The sequence below is a fragment of the Brassica napus genome, chromosome C4 (genome assembly GCF_020379485.1).
Source record: "Brassica napus cultivar Da-Ae chromosome C4, Da-Ae, whole genome shotgun sequence".
In the NCBI taxonomy this organism is placed as follows: Eukaryota; Viridiplantae; Streptophyta; class Magnoliopsida; order Brassicales; family Brassicaceae; genus Brassica; species Brassica napus.
In genome coordinates this window covers 47,886,725-47,909,675 of record NC_063447.1, presented here as the reverse complement: position 1 = coordinate 47,909,675, position 22,951 = coordinate 47,886,725, and the positions used below count along the sequence as shown (strand labels likewise).

Genomic DNA, 22,951 nt, shown 5'->3' with positions numbered 1-22,951 from the left:
TCTCTTTCTATATTGCAGTATTATTTTAACTTACATTTTTCACACTAAATCATTACAATAAGATAAAAACTGAATTCTAATTGAAAAGGCGAAACATAAACAATTTTTTGACGAGAGTTTAACTGGATAACAAATAAAATATGTTTTGTTCTCTTTCATATTCAAATTCGATCGAATGAATATATTCACTATTTTATAAGACAGATAATGCGACAACTAATATTATAAAAACATTCTAAATCTGCCATGAAACGATTTCCGTTGTTAGTCGTAACCGCTTCTTCCAAAACATTTGGCCACTCTTAAAACCTTCGTTAAAATCTATCAGTAGATTCATTATTCCATCTGCTATGTTGGAATGAATAATTCTTCGATTTCAAATACGATGATAAGGCTTATAATCGTCACTAGTTAATAATCCCAGCCATGCGCAGAGCAATTTATTTTAATCAATTCAAGTATAATACATATTTCTTAAATTTTGAACTCAAATTATTTATATATTTTAATATAGTATTTAGTTTAGTTTAAACGCTATTAAAATATATATATATATATATATATATATAGTATATATATATAATATAAATATCTATTAAATAAAATTTTGTAATCATATGATTTTATGATCATTTATAGCTTGTTATACCAAAAATTTAATCCATTAACCACAACAAATCAATGTGAAATTTTATTTTATTTTAATTTATATTCGTTTTTAAAAAATTAAAATATATTATTTACAAAAAATCTAAATTTTAATTATTTAACGGTTTAATTTATTTTTTAATATAAATTAAAAAAAATACACAAATTGTTATCAAATATTTATTATTCAAAATCATTAATTATCATATATATTTTAGTTATATAAGATAATATTTTAGTTATATTTTAGTTTAGTTTAAATGATATTAAAATAGATATATATATATATGTAATATAAATATCTATTAGATAAAATTTTGTAATCATATGATTTTATGATCATTTATATCGTTTTATACCAAAAATTTAATCCATTAACCACAAAAAATCAATGTGAATATTTTTTTTTAATTTATATTCGTTTAAAAAAAATAAAATATATTATATACAAAAATCTAAATTTTAATTTTTTAACGGTTTAATTTATTTTTTAAATATAAATTAAAAAAAGATACACAAATTGTTATCAAATCTTTATTATTCAAAATTATTAATTGTCATATATATTTTAGTTATATTAGGTAATTCCGTACATTTTATTTAAAAAAGAAATAAAAATATTTTTCTAGATTTTATGGTTTATTTAATATAAAATATAATATATATTTAGATGTACCACCATATTTCTCTATGAATCTGAGAGTTATTTTATTGATGACACATGTCAACACTCAAATATTGTAATGTTTTTCATTTTATATATATAAGGGATGTGATACGGTTCAATCTTGAACCACAAAGGCCGTGTATCGGGTTAAGAAGTCTCCAGTAAGAAAGGCCGACACAATTTCCTCTCGACAATCTCTAGAATAGCATTCTCGGGGAGAGTGAAAATAAAACACTGAAGAAAAACATAAAAGCAAATGAGATGATGATCGTCTCCATTTTTTGTTTTCACAAAATTTAAAATTATAAACATAAATAGAAAGAATACAGCCACCAACGTGGGAATCATCATGAATAGCAAAGAAACTTCACATTACATTCCAATTGGTCTCGTGCTATAGATACTCCCAAGATTGCCTACAAAGACAATCGCAAGGTTTCGTTGTGTGCCCAAGCTATGGGGTTCCATGCTTTGCAGTCCATAGGATCAAACCCTAAAAGTTGTATGAGTTTTCGCCCGTTCTCATTATAGGTAAGTTTACACACTGTCATGGGCTAGGAAATTGGAAGATTCTGACATTAGGAATTTGAGAACTGAATGGAGGGAGATCCAAGGCTTCTTGGGCCATGAACCTATGTCTCGAGGTTTATGCATCAACGGGGTTTTGTATTATTTATAGCTTTCAATAATAGGATCATTAGCTTTGATGTTAGGTCTGAGAAATTCAAGCTAATCAGTGCAAGATGCTTTGATGGTTGGATTGTTTTTAAATTGATAAACTATAAAGGTAAATTATGTGGGATCCATAGGCGGTATGCTTTTCCGCTGGTGGAAGAATGGTCAGAATATACACTTTTTCCGGAGGATATAATCATTGATCCCTTCAGTATTTTTCGTTGTTGAAGTGACTGCTGCTGGTAAGATTGTTTTGTCGGGGGGACTCTACATCTAAACATTTTTATGTTTTCTACTTCAGTTTCGAAAGGAACATTGCTAGGTATAGATGCTTACCAATCTCAACATTCTCCAATATGTTGAAATCCAAAGTAACCATGAAGCCTTTGAGATTAATAACAATAGAGTTTATGTTTTCATAGACCACATAGAGGATGATAAATTTAATAGTATGATGAAGAAAGCATATGCTGCTGCACACATCTATAAGCCCACCAGAACTGAAGCGTAAACCCAAAAGCACACCAACACATTCTGAAGCACAACTACAACAAGATACATTTGAGAGCATTGACAAACTAGATGATATGTGTCTTTTAAATGTTGATGATGATGATGAAATTTGGAAGAGCTTTATAACTCCAGTGGCTTAGTTTGTAGTTCTTGTTATCATGTCCTAATTGAAGCAATATTTAAAAAAATAAATAAATTAAAAGACCTTCTATAGAATATTTGTTTTCTCTCTGATTTTAGTTTTTTACAGCCTCTTTTAATCCCTAACTTGGACAAGTCTCGTAAGAAAATTTTGATAGTTCAAAGTCAGCAACTATAATAACTCACATGTCAAATTAGAACACACTAAGTTACTCTTCTAATCATATTTTTTTCTATTTTGTTGTGTTAAATGTAAGTGCTTACCAGAAATCCGATTGGTTTAAACAGCACATCCATTAGTGACTTAGGCTCCTCAAGCTGCAGTAACCAGTCATGCCTTAGTCAAAAGACGACTAGAGTTTAGCACACTATATCATATGTCATAATCTTAACTAGGAATATGACAATGGTTTATGTAAAAGATTAAGTCATGGGAGGAAACAAAATCAAACCTTAAAAATGCAATTAGAAATCTATATTTGTATTCAGTTGAAAAATGATGGGTTAGATAGTCGTTTCAAAGCCGGGAGATTCGAACTTGGTGTGGATTGAACATGCCGCCATTGTTGAATGTATGTTACTTCTTCACCAAGTATGCCATGAAGAAGTCAAAAAGGTGTGATTCTGGGGACAATGGAATCCATTCATCTTTGTCTTTACCACCATTAATGAGAAGTCATGTTCCATTGAGCTATGTGGAGTAATTACTGTTTGACTTGTGTTCATATTGGTACATAGATATGGAAAAGACATTGCTCTTCTTATGATTCCAAACAAGGTCAATGGTTAACATTAATATTCTTACGAAACTTGTTGAGACTAGCTCTCTCAACACTGCTTATCTCCCAACAACATCCATTGAAGACTTTACTCTTGAGTCAACCAAATTTATATTAAGAAAGCATCTCCATTAACACATGAATGTCACAGGAAACCCATCGGAGGAAACATTATATCTCTATGATTGTGCATGATCAGTTCATTTCCTATCATGCTTATATGCGATTATTTGTATCAAAATTAATTAAAAAAATCTACAAATATAAAATGACTACAACATATTGTTTATGGCTACGGTTTGAAATGTCGATTAGGTCACCGAAATGATGAGAGAATGAGGTTGTCAAAATAACAAGTAATCCAGAAAATAAAGTTATCGAAATAACGAGTTAATAAAAGAATTAAGTATTTTCTAAAATTAATGGATGCATCAGTTCTTTAATATCAGTTCTTATTTATATATATAGTTTCACAAGGTGTTTTTTGTTACTAATATTTTTCTTTTGGAGTTTCTTTTCTGATTTCCCTTTTTTGACAAGATGTTAGACTTTTACTTAATACTAGGCAGGTTTATTTTAATTTAGAAAGATTTTTAATGAAATTAAATGCACATTCCACCTCTAACAATTTCGTAACTAAATTTAATAAACAGAATTCGAATTTTCAGAAAATAAAGCAGTGGTGCACGTGGAGACTCTGAGTTTAAAACAGTCTAGTTGTTAGTCAATTGTTACTTAGAGCTCTCCACCTTGAGAACAGCTTACCTTCGTTGTTCTCTGATGACCGCAGCCGTCACCGGCATTTCCTCACCGGAACCGCCAGATCCAGACCCACCAGACCTAACTTCAGCATTTACAATTCCTTCCACTTCTGTTTGCTTTCCTGTCCTTACTCTCACCATTTCAGATCTAGATCTAAAAATTCAAACTTTTAGAAAGATAGATTTGAGCAGCCAGATCTTCAAAAAGACTTTTCTTCTAAAAGATTTTGGTCTGGTGAATCTTATTGTCGTGTTCATACGACCCCTTACTGCAGTAGGCAGATCTGTCTCCATCACCTCTTATCCTGAAGCTCACCCTTCTCTCATTTTCACCATGTCTCCCACCACCGGATCTCATTCACCGCCATCACTGGAACCATTAATCCTTCTACTGGATACATCCCTGCAGGTTATAGATTTGAAACTTTTTATCTCTATCTTGCTTGCTTCGATGATGTCCTTTGAGTGTTCTCTCGTGCCTTGTTACGGCGCGCTCGCCTCTGTGCGATTCTCTGCAGTATGCAGTCTAGTTTCTGGTTTCACTCCACTAAATGATAGTTTGAAGTTGCTTCCTCATCGCTTGTGGCAGATTCGTAAGAAAACACTTGTTGTTTCTATCTTTTCAGTGTTTCTGGATTGTTTATCCTTTGTGAAGTATGATTGCCTCCCATATGTTCCATTCGGTTTGAGTGGTTCTGTTGCAGGGAGTAGTGTGCCCAAGATTATGTATGCTTCCATGTTTGTTTTGTTCAAAGGCTCATCCATTTGGTGCTTTGTCGCCTCTGCTTGTGATGCCGAACTTCTGATTGTTAAAGCTGCTTCTGTTGCGGTTTCAATCCCGGGCGTTAGACCAGTACTTGTGCTCTCCAATTCCCAAAGCTTCATTTCACTTCTTAGCACGATTGGCGTTGAGTTTCGAGGACTGCTCAGCGACATTATGTGTTGTTTATGTGTTATGTTTGCTCCTATCTTATGGTGTTATATCTCATTGCTTTGCTTTGCTATGGTAGCAACATATGTTTTAGCCGGTTTGGCTTTGTTATTGCTTAATGTAAACAATTTCTCCAACAATGGGGACTAATGATTTATAAAGCTGTTGTTTGATCAAAAAAAAAATGTTAGTCAATTGTTGTCTTTACCATATTGGATGTAATATAGTTTTATGGTATTAGACCATTAGTTGATTATTCGTTACTTCAAGATTATTGTGATAAAATTGTGAGTGTTCCCAAAAAAAAAAGTGATAAAAATGGCGAAAATTACTTAAGTCGGAACATGAACTTAAAATCGTATTTTGATAACGATGGTCAATAGAAGTTTCACTTTTCTGAGTTCTTTTTTTTTTTTATCACAAGAACACTAATCCATATAAATCCTTTAAATAATGTGTATTTTATAACTTACTTTGCTAGACCATTACAATATAAACAATGTGACTTCTACCCATATGACACGACTTTTTCAGCATTAAATTTTAAGCACTAACTCATCATATTTGAATAATACATCAATGTTTTCTTTTTCAGAAGATGTTAACCTACAAAAGATAGAACAATACGAGGTACTATATGAAACTAAATATTGCGCATTTGATATTTCTTGCTAATATGTTAGTTTTCCTATTATGTTTCAGAAATCAAGTGATCTAAAGACTTTTGTTAAGTTTATACGATTTGAAGATTAGTTACGAACTATGACTCTTTGCGTATTGTTATAATCTTACAACATGCGGTCAAAGCTTCATTGCTAATTTTTTTACTCAATTTGGTTTTGGCATGCTCATCAATAACCAAATTTTATGTTCTAGTTTACCAACTGACCCATCAAATATATGTATGTTATTATCTATACTTAACATTATGTATTTTCATATATATTTTACGCGGATCTGTAGGTATATTAAAGGAAAAATAGGCCTTTTCATATGACGATACATTATTGTTTTTTCCCGTAAGTTTGAATTGTAGTGGGTGGTTATCAGTTAAGATTCATGTCTCTCATATAATTAAACTAGATGTGCGGACTAATATACATCAAACTAATTCAAATTTTAAAATAATGTTTAATTTCAATCTAAATTATTTAATTAAGTTCAAATATTAAATTAAACAAAAGATATAATTTATCTTTTCTTATTACAACACATCATAGATAATAGTTTGCTACTTGCATAATCTTTTATTTATTATATCAGTAAACCACACATGTAAAAGTATATTATATCATAATAACTTCATAAAGTTTTATTAATATTTTAAAATAACTTAAAAGATAAATTAACAAAAGAAACCACAATTACCAATTATCAGAGAAGCCTATGAAATCAAACTTCTCTTCGTCAAAGTCTTAATTGTATTTATGAATTCTTTTTTTGGAGTTTATAATGACACCTATTATCTATAATAATTAAAAAAAAAATACTTTTACTAAAATTTTATAAACTAAAAGTGATAGATTATATATGTCTAGTAAAAATTGATTTTTTTAGTTATAATGGCGAGAGATTGTATTCTTTGGACTCATATTTTTTTATTGGTAAGATAATTCGGTGATACAAAAGAGAAAAAAACTTTCTTTTTAAAATGATAAATAAAAACATTAAACTATTTAATATTACTAAAGTAAACATAAGATGAACAAAACTATAAAACTATTGCTATAATTTGATAATACTTGTTAATAATAATTATCCCTGAATATAATGAAAATATTTATTAAAAAATCATTAAAAATGTTTAAAAACTAACAATTCAAAAAGTTGTTTATTAAAACTAATGAATCAACCTAAATTATGAAATATGACAAATAAGCTTCTAAAAATAATAAAAAATGCAAATAAGCAAAATAACCTAATATCATGGAGAGCATGATAAGTAAACAAAATTAAAATTACCATCTAAATTATTTAAAAATAAGAAAAATAAATAAAATTACCAATTAAAATTATGAAGAACATGAAAAATAAATAAATAACCTATATTATGGAGAATATGACAAATAAGCAAAACTAAAAGCATTAAAATATACAAATAAACAAATTACCTAAAATTATGGAAAATATGAAAAATAAGCAATAAATAATGACAAATAAGCAAAATCACCTAATATTATGGAAAAACTGACAAATAAGTAAAATCACTTTATAAATAATAGTATAGATGATCCACCTCTGCTTTTGTCCAAACTATGGACACTCATATATCTAATAAAAACTAAACATATTATCACTGCTTTGGGTGATTCAGAGACCACAAAGAGCTAAACAAGTCCTTAGCAGTGTTATATATACTAGCCAGATGGTTGATTACTGTATATCCCTTAGATGTATATATGAATGTATATACGTAATATGTATGGTTGATATATTCTAAATAAATACTAGAGTAATAAATAAAATAACTATATAAATTATATCTAAATAATAAAATATAGAGAAAATGCTCAAAATGACACCAATCCAAGTTTCTGCTTCAAAAATAGCACTCAAGGCCCAAAATAACAAAACTATTTTTCATTAAAAGGTTCATTTACCATAGTACCCCTTCTTTTATTATCTAATTAAATTTTTTTTTCTGAAAATAGTAAACTCGGAGATCTTCGTCTCTCTAACGCGGCGACGGCTTCTCGGATCGGAGTCGATCATCTCTTCCGTCATCATCTCCACTTCTCCAGCGTCGTTCATCCTCGGCGAGTCGGCGTCATCATCTCCGCCGTCACTCAGCTCCGTTGCTGGGGCTTCTCGGATTGGAGTCGATCATTTCTTCCGTCATCATCTCCACTTCTACAGTGTCGGCGTCGTTCATCCTCGGCGAGTCGGCGTCATCCTCTCCGCCGTCACTCAGATCCGTTGCTGCGGTAATCAGAGGAATCCGCCGCCATCCGCCGTAAAGGTATTAAAGGAAAATGCTGCTAAGATTCACTTTGGCTGCAAAGGAATCAGATTATTTCGTTGTATAAAAATAGCTAGAATTGGAGATTTCGCTTACAAGTTTCAGTATTTGGTACTTCATTGACTATGTGAGAATTTTTTGATTGATTTTGTTTTGTAGCACTATGGAAGTTCTTTGCGTCTGTGGACAATGGAGGTCAAAAGATGCATTCCAGTGGGAGTTTCATGTCGATTTGAACATGAATGCATCTTTCATTTCCATAGAAGAAGATCTTCAATTTAAAGATTTGATGAAGATTGTCTCTGAAGATTTTAAAGAGGAACTGATTGGTTTGAGTTATGGGATGTCACTTGACATCAAAAGTACTGTTGAAGGTTTCCCTCCCATCTCCATTGCAAACACTCGCCATCTCAGAAGCTTTATTGGGAAGAGTAGATCATTTGATGGAACCTGTCGGTTGTGTGTTAAGGGTTGTATGATTTTTTCAACTAAATTATTCAAGATACCTTTTCTAATCACGTATTAAGCCTTTCAGAACGACTTGACTTTTGCAGGTTAATGTTGATTCAGCTAGCTGTAACAATCAAGCTTCTGATACATTTGCTTCGCCTGTTTCTACTGTCCAAAGAGAAATACATGTACATCGTTTCTATTTTTGTTTTTGGGTTGTTTGTGTTAGTATGATATTTTAGACTGTTCAGGATAGGATTCCTAATCAAGTACTAAGCATTTCAAAACAACTTGACCTTTGCAGGTTCATACTGATCCAGCAAGCTGTAACAGGCAAACTAGTGATACATTTGCTTCTCATGTTCCATTGAATGCCACTCCAGTGTTTCGTTCTACTGTGCAGAAAGAAAAACAGGTATATCGTCTCTAATTTCCTTTTTTCTGTTTGTGTTTGTATGATTTTCTTCTTTCTTAGACTGTTCAGGATAGGCTTCCTAACCAAGTACTAATCATTCCAGAACATCTTGATTTTGCAGTGTTTTCTTTATGAAGGTGTTTCTACAGTTCCTCTGAATTCTCTTACGGATTTTAGTCCTGTCCATATTGGACTTTCACCAACAACGAGAGGAGCTGGTGATATTAAGGTGAATAGATTTTTTAAGATCAAGGGAGAGTTGATGTTGAGGATGAAGAAATGGGCTTTAGAGTGTAAGTTTGAGTACAAGACTGTCTCTTCTAACAAGTCAAGAGTGTTATTGAGTTGTGTTGATGACAATTGCACGTGGAGGATGCGTGCTACTAAGCTACCTCTTTCAGACTTTATCGTTGTTAAAAAGTATGTTCATGAGCATACATGCGATACAACACACAGGAATGCCAACCACAGACAAGCATCTGCGAAGTTGTTGGGTTCTTTGATTTGCAGCAATTATGGAGAAAAGAAGGAAGGTCTCAAACCGAAACAGATCATTGAACATGTCAGGATTCTACATGGCGTTCACATCGATTACAAACAAGCTTGGAGAGTGAAAGAAGAAGCTCAGTTTTTGGTTAGAGGGACTCCTGAAGACAGCTATTACAATTTGTCTAGGTGGTTGTACAAAGTCACAGAGACAAACCCTGGTTCGTTAACTTATCAACAAGTGGATGCTGCTAGAAAGTTCAAGTATGCATTTGTGGCTTTTGGTCCATCGATAAGGGGATTCTCATTGATGAGGAAAGTTATTGCAGTAGATGATACATTTCTGAAGGGAAAATTCAATGGGATTTTATTGGCAGCTTGTGCTCAAGATGGGGATTATCATCTATATCCTCTGGCCTTTGCTGTGGTCGACGCAAAAAATGGCGCCTCTTGGAAATGGTTCTTTAGAGGTTTGAGCCAGATGATCCCGGACGCTTCGGATCTTGTTTTTGTATCAGACAGGGCTAACTCCATTGCTTCAGCGCTGGAGGATGTTTATCCCTTATCTCACCATGGAATCTGTAGGATCCATCTGCTCCGAAACATCACTCCTACATATTCGAAGACTGGTTTGCTACCTCTGGTGGAAAGCGCTGCTGATGCCTACACGTGTCACGAGTTCTGGTTAATCTTCAAGGACATAAAGGATAAATGTCCTGAATTGGCTAAGTATCTGGAAGATTCAGATTTTAGGAAGTGGGCACGATGCTTTGCGCCTACGAACAGGTACAATATCATGACTACCAACATTGCAGAGTCTCTCAATTCTATGTCGAAGCTGCCTCGTGAGTTGCCACTGATCTCTCTCCTTGAGACGATCAGATTGACACTCACCACTTGATTTTTTGAGCGACGCAAAGTGGCTGCGAAACATAAGCACCTGGTTACTCCAAAAGTTATGCAGAAGTTGGTATCCAGGTTTGGGGCTGCAATGGTGCTGAATGTGTATCAAGTTGATCAAAACGAGTTTGAGGTGAAGGATGAAACTATGAAGTATGTTGTTGATTTGGAGAAGCGGCATTGCACTTGTAATGTTTTCGACATTGACAAGATTCCCTTCATTCATGCAATTGCTGCTGCTAAGTATATTAAGAGAGATGAAAACCGTTACGTCGATACTTCTCACTTGACAGAAACGTGGGATAAAGCCTATGCCGAAAGCATACACCCTGGTGGAGAGTTGTCAACATCCACCTATCCAGCGAATATTGACGAACTGTCTTGCCCACCTCCAGCTACCAAAAAGAGAAGTGGACGTCCTCCTACAAAGAGAAAGAGATCCGTTGGCGAGTTTGGTGTTCCTGGATCTAAATCTCAGTCCCACAAGTGCAGCAGATGTGGCATAGGAGGACACAACAAGATCACATGCAAGAGGCCTATAGGATGAAGATATTTATTCATCGTTGCTCTATTCTTTTTCATTTTCATATTTTTTACATTTTTATTGATCATTCATGGATGTTGGTTATTTGATGGTTACATGATATGGACCAGACCATATATAAATTTGCCTTTTGGAACCCTATTCTGAATAAGTATGATGTCTTCCAACTTTTGTAATATACAACCTAGGTTTTAATGCATTACTCTCCAAAACTCCAAATCACAATTTGAAATTTCTCTTTTTTTTGTACGATACAATTTTATCTTTTAATCTCATTTCAATTTTGGTTCAAACTTCTTTGCTAAAAAGAAACACAGTAATATTCAACTATTCTGGAATCTCATCCTGAAATTCAGAGTTTCTTTCCAAAGTTTATAATATAACGTTTGCGGTTAAATTCATTTATGTGGACACATATATCAGATGATTCACCTCAGCCTAGCGGCTAAACCACCTATCTTTCCAAAAACTGAAACACTTGTCTCGACCTGGGTTCGATTCCCCTTGAAATTAGATTTTTTTAAAAAGTTATAGTTGAATACAGATAAAAGAAATATATTCCATTACTTACATCACCTAACGATTGAAACACACTTGGTCTAGTGGTAGACCTTATTCCGCCTTTCCTCCCAGACATTTTAGGTTCGAATCGTGGGAGATGTGTATATTTTTATATTTTTTTTCTCCAAATTTTGTACGGTTAAATATGTTTATGTGGAAGAATCTACCAGATGATTCTCCTCAGCCTAGCGGCTAAACCACATATCTATCGAAACTGAAACACTTGTCCCGACCTGGGTTAGATTCTCCTTGGAATCAGATTTTTTTTTTTAACGGTTCCTTTCTAAAAGAGACTTCATTTATCTCAGTAACCGTTCAATAATCGAAAGGTTGCTTTCTAAACCATTTCATAGTAATCGAAGGGTTACTTTTTGTTCTATCTATACAAGGGACGATATCAGATCTCTTTTTTAGCGACTTCATTTCTTCTGTGTTTATTATTTTCGATCTGAGTTAGTTTTCGGTTTTTCTCATTCATTCAATTTTCAAACTTTTCTCTAGATCTATTATATTGTAAAATGCTGCTTTTCGATTTAACATACTGGTTTCGATTTTATTGCAGCATCAAGTTTCAATGGAAGGTTCAAAGAAGATGATGAAGCGTCCCATAAAGGAGGTTTACGGATCTGATGCTTCCGAAGGTTTCAACAAAGCAAAGGAGGAAACTGTGGAACGTTACAGGGCTCTTCTTCGTTAGTCCATTGAACACAGGCTATCTGAAATTGAATGGCATCAGGCAGCCAGAAAAGCAAATTCCATTGCTTCCCAAATCGAGTTGCTTGAAGAGATTATCAAGGCTAAAGGAAAATTTGACTTCACTGCTGAGTTGGAAAAACTCAAAGAAGAACTCATGGAAGCGGAAGGAATGCTTGCTGATGTGAAGGTCAAAGTCCCTGATTGGTCTAAGCTTAACGAAAAGTGGATGTTGGATGAGTAATCTCATGTTATCATCTTCTCTTTTTTATGTTTTAAGAAACCACATTATGTTTTATTTTCAGTTGGACAAACGATGGAATCTATACTTGTTTACAGTTTTTTCTCTTGTGTTGTGTTTCAGTCAAAACAAAACAAAAACACCGATTAGAATGTAGAGGATTAGTGGTCTTATATCTGGGTAATCTCGATTTCATATTTGTTTCTGGAAAGCCATATTGAATTTGACAAATGATATACTATGCTTACTCATTTCAATGGTATAACTCTATTTTCAATTCATTCACACTCATATTCAGCTTAATCTCACGTAAATCTACAAAAGTATAAAACTTTGTCCAATCATAAGCATGATTCATCAACAATTTAAACTTTTCCCCGTAGATTCACATAGAGAAACAAGAACAGAGCGCTTAAACAACAGAGCAACCATCATAACACATCAGAACAGAGCACAATCCTATGAAAGAAGACATTAAACATACACAAACATCTAACATAAACTGAATGATCACCTTCTGCAACCTTCCTGGAAATCTGTATCCATAAACTGATCGAATATCTCACAACATAGCTTGCTTCGTAAATCCATCGCAGTATCATCATTTATATTGGACATTTTCTTCAATCCTAATGACCTGCATTCTAGCATCTTGACAACAATGAGACCACAATTGAAAGGAAGTTTTGTCTTCGGGAGCCCTTCTGCCTTCTTATCTTGAAACGGGATGATATCGTTGAAGTTTATCTCTTCATTCATCATTTCCAACTTTATGGCAGGAATCAACACTGTCAGAACACAAAAAAAAAGTTTTCATATTCGTTTCTGGAAGGCCATCCTGAATTTGACAAATGATATCCTATGCTTACTCATTTCAATGATAACTCTATTTTCACATAGAGAAACCAGAACAGAGCGCTTAAACAACATAGCAACAATCCTAACACATCAGAACAGAGCAAAATCCTAAGAAAGAAGACATTAAACAGACACAAACATTTACCTGCCAGTTTTTGGATTAGGGGGTTTTCTTTAACCTTGTGAATGCCACAATGAAAGATTGTGATTGTGTTCTCCATCAGATGTATCTCCACCCCAATGAAGTGATCCACAAGTCTTTCATGAACGACACCATAGACAATGTCAACATCTTACATCCACATCTTATTTAGACGTATTAAACCTCTCACAACTTCGCCTACCCAACCCTTTAAGATCTTTATTCCTTTTTTATCTGGCTTCTGGAGATTTTCATAACTGTATCCAACCGTTTCTAAGAACTGGACTGGTACAAAGCAAGCTTTTGGGATACCTTACGCGCTGAACCAAGAAGATTGTTCAATTCTCTTTTGATTTAACATTGCAAATGCAGCATCTACGTGCTGCCAAAGTAACAATGTAGTTAGAAGATTTCATAGACACAGTGGAATTTAGACACAATCGAATAAACAAGAATGACATCACGCTCTGTAACCACCGAAACCAACTTTTGTTTTGGACAAAATCCACAATTGCAATAACAAGAACATGTAGTATAGCTCAATCTAATCTCTTCCTATTCATATGCACAAAGAATAGTTGTGGGATATGAAACATATTTTTAAATTAATTACCTTTTCTTTGAGATTATTTTCTGCATAGTCAAGGTATTCAAAGAAATCTTTCTCTATTTTGTTTCCATTGATATAGAGAGGCATGTACTTGACAAAAGTTAAAAGTATCAATCAAATCTCTGTCAAAGTAAATTACGAATATTTTATACAATGACAGAATTTCCTTACACATAATGTATGCACCTTAGCTGCATCCAATATCCATGCCTTGAAAACAGAGGAAATTCAGGTGTCACAAATGGATCAATAGGAAGGATAGCCTCAGGTGTTACAGGCGTAGGAGGGTTTCTAGGTACTATTGGTCTCTTCTCTTCTCGTTGAAGAAAAGCAAGACGATCTACTGGCTGAGCAGTTGCTTTCCTCTTCATACCAACAACAGGCTTCCCCTTTAATTAAAAACAAATACAAAGTATCTTAGAAAGACAAAAATTCAGTATCATTTTACCTTCATTCTTGAAAGCCTTCCTAATATGAAGTACAAATATTTATATACCTCTTTTACACGATCTACTAGCTGAGCAGTTGCTTTCCTCTTCATACCAACAACAGGCTTCCCTTTTAATTAAAAACAAATACAAAATATCTTAGAAATACCAAAATTCAGGATCATTTTATCTTTTATTCATGAAAGCTTTCCTAATATGATGTATAAATATTTCATACATTTTTTGCATGATCGTCTTGTCTTGGCTTCACACTCTGAGTCTGCTATACTTCTATCTGAGAAACAAAACCGATATATCAGAATATTGAAGTGAACTTCAATCTAAGTGGATCTTAGGCATTTGGTTTACCTCTTTTTCCATCTTCCAAACACCATCTACCCATTCTTTATGTATGCGCAAATCAGAAAGGTTGAACTTAATGAATTCAGTAAAACTGTTGAAACGGACAGAGTATATGTCATCAGTTAAAATTATATGAACTTTTCCACTGCACCAGCCGTCATTGTGGTACGCCTCCACCTTATCCATCAGTTCAAAACCTTTTGTATCTCCAGGTGGTGACTGAGGACGGATACTGTCAATGGACACACTTTCCAGAAGTTTCTTTGTCCTTTTCTCTTTGTCCCGAAACCATGTTGAGTACTCAACCTTCAACATCTCAACCCCATTTCGAATATATGTCTTCAACAAAATTCTTGGATACCATTTCACATATATGTCTTCATCTTCTGATGCAACCTCCACATTAGCACCGATATCAAAGTGAGTTTGAACTCTGGTTTCTTTGTTCTGTGATGATTTTTATTCAAGGATATAAGTCATTTTTGATAGTAAAACAAGAAAAATTAGGAAGGCAATCCTAAATATGTATAACATCAATGAGTAATACCTTATTTTGCTCTCTTAAAATTTTTGTGCGAGCTCGAGAAAGGAGGCGTTGTGTGTCAGAAATGTTTTGTGAAATGTTCTCATTCATAGGTTCCTTAGTATCCTGAAGTCAGGAATGGGAACATGAACACGTACAAAGGTTTCTAAAAATTAATTGAAAAGTCCAAGATGTTTTGAGAATGTACCTGCTGCGTCTGATCTGGATTGGCTTCATCTTGTCTAGAAGTCGTCTCATGCAATGGAGTTGTGTCAGTCTGTGCAAGTACAACAAAAATCAGGATGGCAATCCTAAATATGCATAGAGAATTGTAGTTCAAGTTATGTAAGCTATATAAATTACCTCATCTGCCATCTTCCACACTCCATCTAGCCATTCTCTATGAATTCTCAAATCTGAAGCTTTGAATTCAAGTGTTTCCATCGAGCTATTCAGATAAACAGAAAATTTGTTCTTACCCAGAATCATTCTGACTTGTCCACTGCCCCAGCCTTTACTGTAAAATGCCTCAACATTATCCATCATCTCAAACTTCTTTTCTCTGTCATCAGCGGGTGGCTTATGGCGGATTTTGTCTGCTGTTACAGTAACTCTCTTTTGGTCCGCAAACAATGTTACTGCCACCATCTCTACCCCATCACACAAATTTGTAACAAATACATTTCCAGGATACCAGATTCGACAAGTAGCGTCATCGCTAGCTGCAATCTCAACATCTGCCCCGTTTTCAAAGAGAGTAGAAAGTGGTGAAGATGAACTTGTCTGAAGATGCTGTGTTTCTTCAATATCTCGTGAAATTAGTGAAGAGATTGGAGAGGAAGGTGTGTTATGCACATCATGTGTATCCTCCTGTAATAAAATAAAAGAGGTAGTTATGAATGAGTTTCTACGATTTAAAGTTTAAGTTGAAGCTATGAAAGAGTTTTTATGCTTACCTGTTTATTGGTTGCTGAAATTATTTCAGTCAAAAGCTCTTTATTGGTTGCTGAAATGATTTAAGTCAAAGGCTCTGTAGAGTCATACGTTCCCTCTGTTACCATCTGCAAAACAAAAAAAAAGTCAGGAATGGGATCATGAACAAGTACAAAAGCTTCCAAAAATTAATGTAAAAGTCCAAGATTTTTTTATGTACCTGATGCGTCTGAATTGGAATAAAAACTTGAGTCTCAATACTCTGTGGAGCTATTGGAGAGACAGATGTCTCATTTATTGCCTCTGTTCCCACCTGCAAAGAGAAAAAATCAGGAATGAGATCATGAACAAGTACAAAAGCTTCCAAAATTGAATTGAAAAGTCCAAGATTTTTTTGAGCATGTACATGTTGCGTCAGAACTGGAGTAAAAACTTGAGTCTCAATACTCTGTTGAGCTATTGGAGAGACAGGTGTCTCATTCGTTGCCTCTGTTCCCACCTGCAAAGCAGAGAAAAACAGGATTTGGATCATGAACAAGTACAAAAGCTTCCAAAAATTAATTGAAAACTCCAAGATTTTTTTTGAGCATGTACCTGTTGCGTCAGAACTGGAGTAAAAACTTGAGTCTCAATGATCACAGTCGCAGGCTCTGTAGCATCCTGGGAAAAACATTTTCTCATTAGTTTCTCTACCAAAATACCATCAACTATAATTTTAGAAAAAAATCTTACTTCATCGCCAAGATTTTCTTATTCATTAGCATTGGATGGCGTCTCATATGATCGCTTTGGGTCATTCTGCAAGAAAATCAGTAATGCCTTTATATATACAAAAGCTTACAAAGCTGCTTGTATACTCCAAGCGTAAAACAATATCTTGAGCATATACCTCTCTGATATCTTGCATATTTGCATTGTCTTATCCATTCATTCATAAACATTTTCATCATAGAGATTAGGATTTAGACATGTTTAGGTTGCATTTTGCATACATGAGTCTCTATTAGGTACTGGAGTGCCACATGGAGTTCTTGGGGACATTTGGAGCTCAAAGGAGGTGAAATAGGTGATCATTAAACGAGCAGAGCATGGGAGCGACCTCCTGGAGCGACATCACGAAGTCGCTGTGTCCCACCTCTCAGAGGGACCTTCCTAAAGCGACGCCATGAAGTCGCTCGCGTTCTCGTTACTCCGAACAGTCTTAGATGACCCTGGAGCGACCTCTCAGAGCGACCTACCAAGGTCGCTCCCGATCCAGAGCGACCCGTTGGAGCGACGCACCAAAGTTGCTCGCAACCATCGGCCCTGGAGCGACTTGCCCAGAGCGACGCACCGAGGTCGCTCGCATCTCACACCCCTCTCGGAGCGACCTCCCAAAGCGACACCCCGAGGTCGCTCGCGTCTCTATGGCGAGACGACACGAAGCGAAGCCCGGAGCGACCTCTCAGAGCGATCCACTGAGGTCGCTCCCGAAGGCCAGAGCGACCTCTCGGAGCGACATGCCGAGGCCGCTCTGCGTCTATTGTTGGGTCGATTTCTATTTTACTTAAGGGCCTTTTGGTCATTTCATTATGCACGTTTTTATTTTCTAAACCTATGTTTTTATACTCTGTAAGCCACCAGGAGGAGATTATCTTGGATCTATTGAGAAATACACAAAAACTCTCTTGAGAAGTTCATCTCTTGGATTTTGATTGTTATGTTCTTATGTTCTTGTTGATTTCTTATCTATTTCTTTACATGATTAATCTGAAATCCAATATTGGTTTAAGAGGAATCATGGAGATTAGTGAGTAATCACCTTTTGAATTCATGGGTTAGGGAGATCAAGGGTGATTAGGTTAGTTCTAGGATGTTTTAGTGTAAATCTTTCTTGTTCCTTGCTAGTAGAGTATTCATAATGCATCTTCTGAGTTGGCCACTCAAAAGTTGATCAATAGTCATTTCCCACCCGAAAAGTGTTTGATGAAATGCCTGAGACAACTCTCCTAGGCTTTTAGTATACTTTGCCAAAGACATTTGTTGTTAAAGATGCTAAGATAGCTAATAGACTTGTTAGTAATAATTGCTTTCATATTATTCAACCAAAGACATTTGATGTTTGAGATGTGTTAGCAAATGAGCATTCATCTAGACATAGAGCTTGCTTAGAATTGTGTCTAGGCTTAAGGTTGATAGTTTGATAGATCATTTGCCATCCTTAGTTCGATACTTGATCACCCAAGGTCTAATCCCTATGCCCATGAGTTCTCTTTTCCCTTAGTCAAGAAAGTATCATTCTGTTATTGCTTTCTAGTTTTAGTCATAGCTTAAAACCCATTTAAATCATTGGTTGCACTTAGATTAAGTGAGTACTTGCATTCTCAGTGCTTTGATATCCCTCATAACTGGTTCGACAATCACTATACTACAACATTTGTCTTAGGAGCTTGAAAACTCCTAACATCAAATTGGCGCCGTTGCCAAATTCTGAGTAGATTTAAACATTGAGATTTAGTCACTTGCTTGAGACTAAGTCATTTTAAATTTTGTTTTGTTACTGACTCTTCTTCTTCACCTACCTTTAACTTTCAGGTGTATGAACTTGAGGAGCAGGGGTCCATCAAACCTAGTTCCAATAGTAGCAGACATCAGAACTTTAGAGAGAGAGTGTGCTAGAGCTAGAAGAGAAGAAGAGCAACAATTGGACGTTGATATGGCAGATCCACAACAAGGGGCAGAACACCAACCGCGGGTAGCTCGAACCATTGGTACTTATGACCGCCCCAACATTCATGGTTATAGACTGGGAATCCGAGCACCGGCTGTGGCAGCCAACAACTTTGAGGTCAAGTCAGGACTCCTCAACGTGATCGAGAACAACAAGTATCATGGCTTGGCTCTAGAGGACCCATTTGATCACTTGGATAGGTTCGACAGCTACTGTGGGTTGTCAAAAACCAATGGTGTGTCCGAAGATGCTTTAAAGCTCAAGCTATTCCCTTTCTCTTTGGGGGATAAGGCACGTCAGTGGGAGAAGTCTCTACCCAGCGACTCTATCACTACTTGGGATGAGTGCAAGAGAGCATTCTTGGAGAAATTCTTCTCATCCTCAAGAACTGCTAAGCTGAGAAATGAGATCTCCGGCTTTCAACAGAAGGGCTTGGAAGGATTCAGTGAAGCCTGGGAGAGATTCAAGGGCTACCAAGCTCAATGCCCTCACCATGGTTTCTCTAAAGAAAGCTTGCTGAGCACATTCTACCGTGGTGCTATTCCTAAGTACAGAGCCAGACTGGATACAGCTAGCAATGGGTTCTTCTTGGGAAGAACTGAAGATGATGCAGAAGAGCTGGTTGACAACATGGTAAAGAGTGATGCAGTATACAGTGGAGACCACGACAGGGGCAGTAGGGGTGATGATAAGCAGACGAGGAAAGAGATCAAAGCTCTCCAGGATAAGATAGACATCCTCCTTGCTGATAAAGCCACACAAGAGCAGCTGCACTTTGTTGGTAACCCAAGCCAAGAGACACCACCTGTTGTCCATGAGATTGAGGGTTTGGAAGGGCAAGAAGAGTTGTGTTTCATCAACAACAATGATAGCTGGTACAAGAAAGAGCCCAACTTTCAGTACAACAACTACCAACAAAAATCATATCCTAACAACCAACATAGTGGTTATCCGCCAAGGAACAACCAGCAAGGCAACTATCAGCCTCAGCAAAACCCTCCTCCTGGTTTCTCCAACAAAGGGAACCAGTCTTCTCAACAACAAGCTAATCCTTCTACCTCTACTCCTCAGGAAAGCAGCACTGATGTTCTACTGAAACAGATCTTGGAGTCTCAGACTAGAAGTGAAAAGCAGGTTGGATATGAGTTGAAGAACCTTCACTCCAAGATTGATGGAAGTTACAATGAGCTCAACAACAAGTTCATGGCTTTGGAAAACCAGTTTGCTTCCATGACCACTCACCAGAATCGCCAGCAAGGGTCTCTACCTGGAAAATCTGAGCAAAAACCCAAGGAGTATTGCAATGTTATCCTCTCTACCACTTCTTCAGGGATTGAATTAAGTAACCACAAGAAAGAGGTAGATGAAATTGAAAGATTGGTGTTTGGAACTGAGATTGAACAGGTTCAGCATCTGATTGTAGCAACAGCTGAAGCAAAGATTGTGAAGGAAGCTGACAAAATGGTTGAAGTAAAGATTTTGAAGGTAGATACACCCATGGCTGAGAAACCAGTTGCGAAGAGAGCTAACCGGAAGCTGAAAGAAGTCAAGCTGGAGGACACCACTGAGGTTGAGCAGTCACCATATGACAAGCTCCCATTTCCACAAAGGGTCCTCACCAAAGCTCAAAAGAAGGTAATTTCCAAGTTCAGAAAAGACTTAAGTGATATTGGAGTTAAGCTTCCAGAGATCTCGGGTATGCGTGAGGCTCATGTCCAAATGATGCTCATCAAGGACATTGTAGACCACCAAGCAGAAGTAGCAGAGCTCCTCAACATTTCAACTTTGAAACTTGATCCAGCCATCACACCAAAGTCTCTCCCTAAACTAGAATCCCAAGGGAAGTTCACCTTGTCCTGCTCCCTTGGTAAGCTCACCTTTGATGATGCTCTTGTTGATTCCGGTGCAAGTGTGAATGTGATCTCAATGGAGATGGTGAAGAGTCTTGAGATTGAACACATGGAGTCAGATACTTCCTCTCTCACGTTTGGGGATTCTTCTTCTACTACCCCTATTGGTCTCATCAAGGATTTCCCTTTGAAGATTGGATCTTGCACCATCCCTATAGACCTCACTGTCTTGAAGATGGCAACTGAGAAGAGAGTTCCATTGATCCTGGGCACACCATTCCTTACTACTGTGGGTGCTTGCATCGATTTCGCCAACAAGAAGGTCACACTCCTCAATGTCAACAAAGCTGTCTCTTACCCAATTCAGTCTCCACTGGATGTTGAGTATTATGGAACCATCACTTGTGGAGACCCCTACATTGAGAAGGATCCTCCTTCTCAACTTTCCACTTGAGGTACTTCTCTACTTTCCCTTGTATATACCATTTCATTTTTGCATATTAGCTTTCTCTTTTGGGTATCTCTCTCTACTTGACAACACAGAGACTGTGTCATTTAAGTTTGGGGGAGGTACCAAGTATTTGATCATGTTTGCTTTGATGTTGTTCATTGAGTCATGCATTGCATACCTATTTGCATATTAAAAAAAAAAAAAAAAAAAAAAACAAATCATATAGATTGCATCACTTGCATTTTTAGGAGAGTCTAGATCATATAGGTTGCATTCACTTGCATTGGGAGAAATGATTTTAAACGCCTTGTAAAGAACACTACGTTGCACCTGAGTAGCTTTTGCACCTCTCAAAAATACTTGTATGTTTCGAGCCTTGAAAACTCTTCCTGAAACTTGTTGATTGCTGAAACTCAGTCTTTGAAGCCAACTACAAACCCTATTTGAACTGAATGAACTTAATGCTTCTTGCTCATGGTCCCTTGTGTACTGAGCCATGGCTATACACACCTGAGTTGTCACATCCTTTATGTCAATCTTATTTTGACAAACTCTAGTGGTAGACCACTCCCAAAACCTTTCCCTCCTTTTAAGCTTTCATTGTTTGATGAGTGAGGCCTTCTTCGGAAAGTCTTACATGTGCATAATGTTGAGAGTATCGGGAACGACAATGCTTGATCTTCATTCTTGCTAGATTGGGCACTCTATTGTCTAGCTATAGGTGGGGAGTGAGAGTTGTGATTATGATTAGGGAGCAATGAAAAAGGAAAAGAAATGACTCTTTGTGTTTAAGTGAATTGTCTTATTGGAATAAGTAAAAAAAAAAAAAAACCTCTAGCTCAAGTTATGAAAAGTCTTGGCCCCCATCTAAAAAAAAAAAAAAAAAAAAAAAAAAAGAAGAGAAATAAAATATAAAAAGAAAAGAAAAAGAAAGAAAAAGGGGGCTAGCAAAGTTGTTAGGAGCTAAGTAATGTTTTGAGGTTGTGGAAAATCCCTTGTAGATTTCAAAGAGAATGAGTTAAAGTTCTTCGGATCTTTTGGTGAGAGTTGTGAGTTGGGTTTGACATTTGGGAATGATTGTGTAATTATATGTTTGGGAAAATGGTAGAACAATGGAGATTGAGCATTGTATGCATGAGTTGGTCCCTTAATTAGATATATTATGTGCAATGTCAAGGCTACTTGTTTTTGAGAGTAAACCACCCTAAAGATCATATATTTTGAACCTCTTGACTCACTTGACTAAAAGTCTTCCCTTACCCAACCAAATGACTTGGACCAACTGACCATTTGCAAGAATTCACTTGATGTCTTATGCTTAATGAATGTGAGAGTTGGTTGATTTGAATGTGTGGATGCTTGATGATGAGTATAAGGGCAAAAAGGAGTTGAGATAGGCCTAGAGAAGCTAGAGTGTAATAAGAGAGTGTGCTCATGTTGGATTAGATGTTGAATTGAGTGCTAGTTGTGTTTCTTTTGGCTAAGAGCTCCCATCTTCAAACCTCTCTCCCTATGAGTTCTAGAAATTTCACTTGTGGACAAGTAAAAGAACAAGTTTGGGGGAGTTGATATCTTGCATATTTGCATTGTTTTATCCATTCATTCATAAACATTTTCATCAAAGAGATTAGGATTTAGACATGTTTAGGTTGCATTTTGCATACATGAGTCTCTATTAGGTACTGGAGTGCCACATGGAGTTCTTGGGGACATTTGGAG

At 35.9% G+C, this 22,951-nt stretch overlaps 3 protein-coding genes and 1 non-coding gene across 4 annotated transcripts; 3 read left to right on the top strand and 1 right to left on the bottom strand.

The window, feature by feature from the left end:
• The first annotated feature begins 3,447 nt into the window (after positions 1 to 3,447).
• LOC111211303 lies at positions 3,448 to 5,318 on the top strand. The gene is made up of 2 exons (XM_048756312.1): positions 3,448 to 4,777; positions 4,889 to 5,318. Exons 1-2 carry the CDS (start codon positions 4,204 to 4,206, stop codon positions 5,263 to 5,265), a joined length of 951 nt encoding a protein of 316 aa, XP_048612269.1. The 5' UTR covers positions 3,448 to 4,203; the 3' UTR covers positions 5,266 to 5,318.
• Positions 5,319 to 10,416: 5,098 nt separating this feature from the next.
• Positions 10,417 to 10,872, top strand: LOC111211297. Its single transcript, XM_022712277.1, has one exon. It carries the CDS (start codon positions 10,417 to 10,419, stop codon positions 10,870 to 10,872), a length of 456 nt encoding a protein of 151 aa, XP_022567998.1.
• An 8,452-nt stretch (positions 10,873 to 19,324) lies between these two features.
• LOC125586579 lies at positions 19,325 to 19,431 on the bottom strand. The gene has a single exon (XR_007323116.1). It is a non-coding gene; the product is annotated as a small nucleolar RNA R71 (small nucleolar RNA).
• Positions 19,432 to 20,392: 961 nt separating this feature from the next.
• LOC125586129 lies at positions 20,393 to 21,235 on the top strand. The gene is made up of 2 exons (XM_048755947.1): positions 20,393 to 20,824; positions 20,975 to 21,235. Exons 1-2 carry the CDS (start codon positions 20,393 to 20,395, stop codon positions 21,233 to 21,235), a joined length of 693 nt encoding a protein of 230 aa, XP_048611904.1.
• Positions 21,236 to 22,951: the final 1,716 nt, after the last annotated feature.

What these genes read in the sequence shown, in the direction of transcription:
- LOC111211303 (XM_048756312.1), top strand. Translation starts at nt 4,204, where the DNA reads ATGACCGCAGCCGTCACCGGCATTTCCTCACCGGAACCGCCAGATCCA. An exon ending in TCATCGCTTGTGGCAGATTC is followed by an intron (nt 4,778 to 4,888) that starts GTAAGAAAACAC and finishes GTTCTGTTGCAG; the next exon opens with GGAGTAGTGTGCCCAAGATT.
- LOC111211297 (XM_022712277.1), top strand. Translation starts at nt 10,417, where the DNA reads ATGGTGCTGAATGTGTATCAAGTTGATCAAAACGAGTTTGAGGTGAAG.
- LOC125586129 (XM_048755947.1), top strand. Translation starts at nt 20,393, where the DNA reads ATGGTTGAAGTAAAGATTTTGAAGGTAGATACACCCATGGCTGAGAAA. An exon ending in TCACCTTTGATGATGCTCTT is followed by an intron (nt 20,825 to 20,974) that starts GTTGATTCCGGT and finishes TTCCCTTTGAAG; the next exon opens with ATTGGATCTTGCACCATCCC.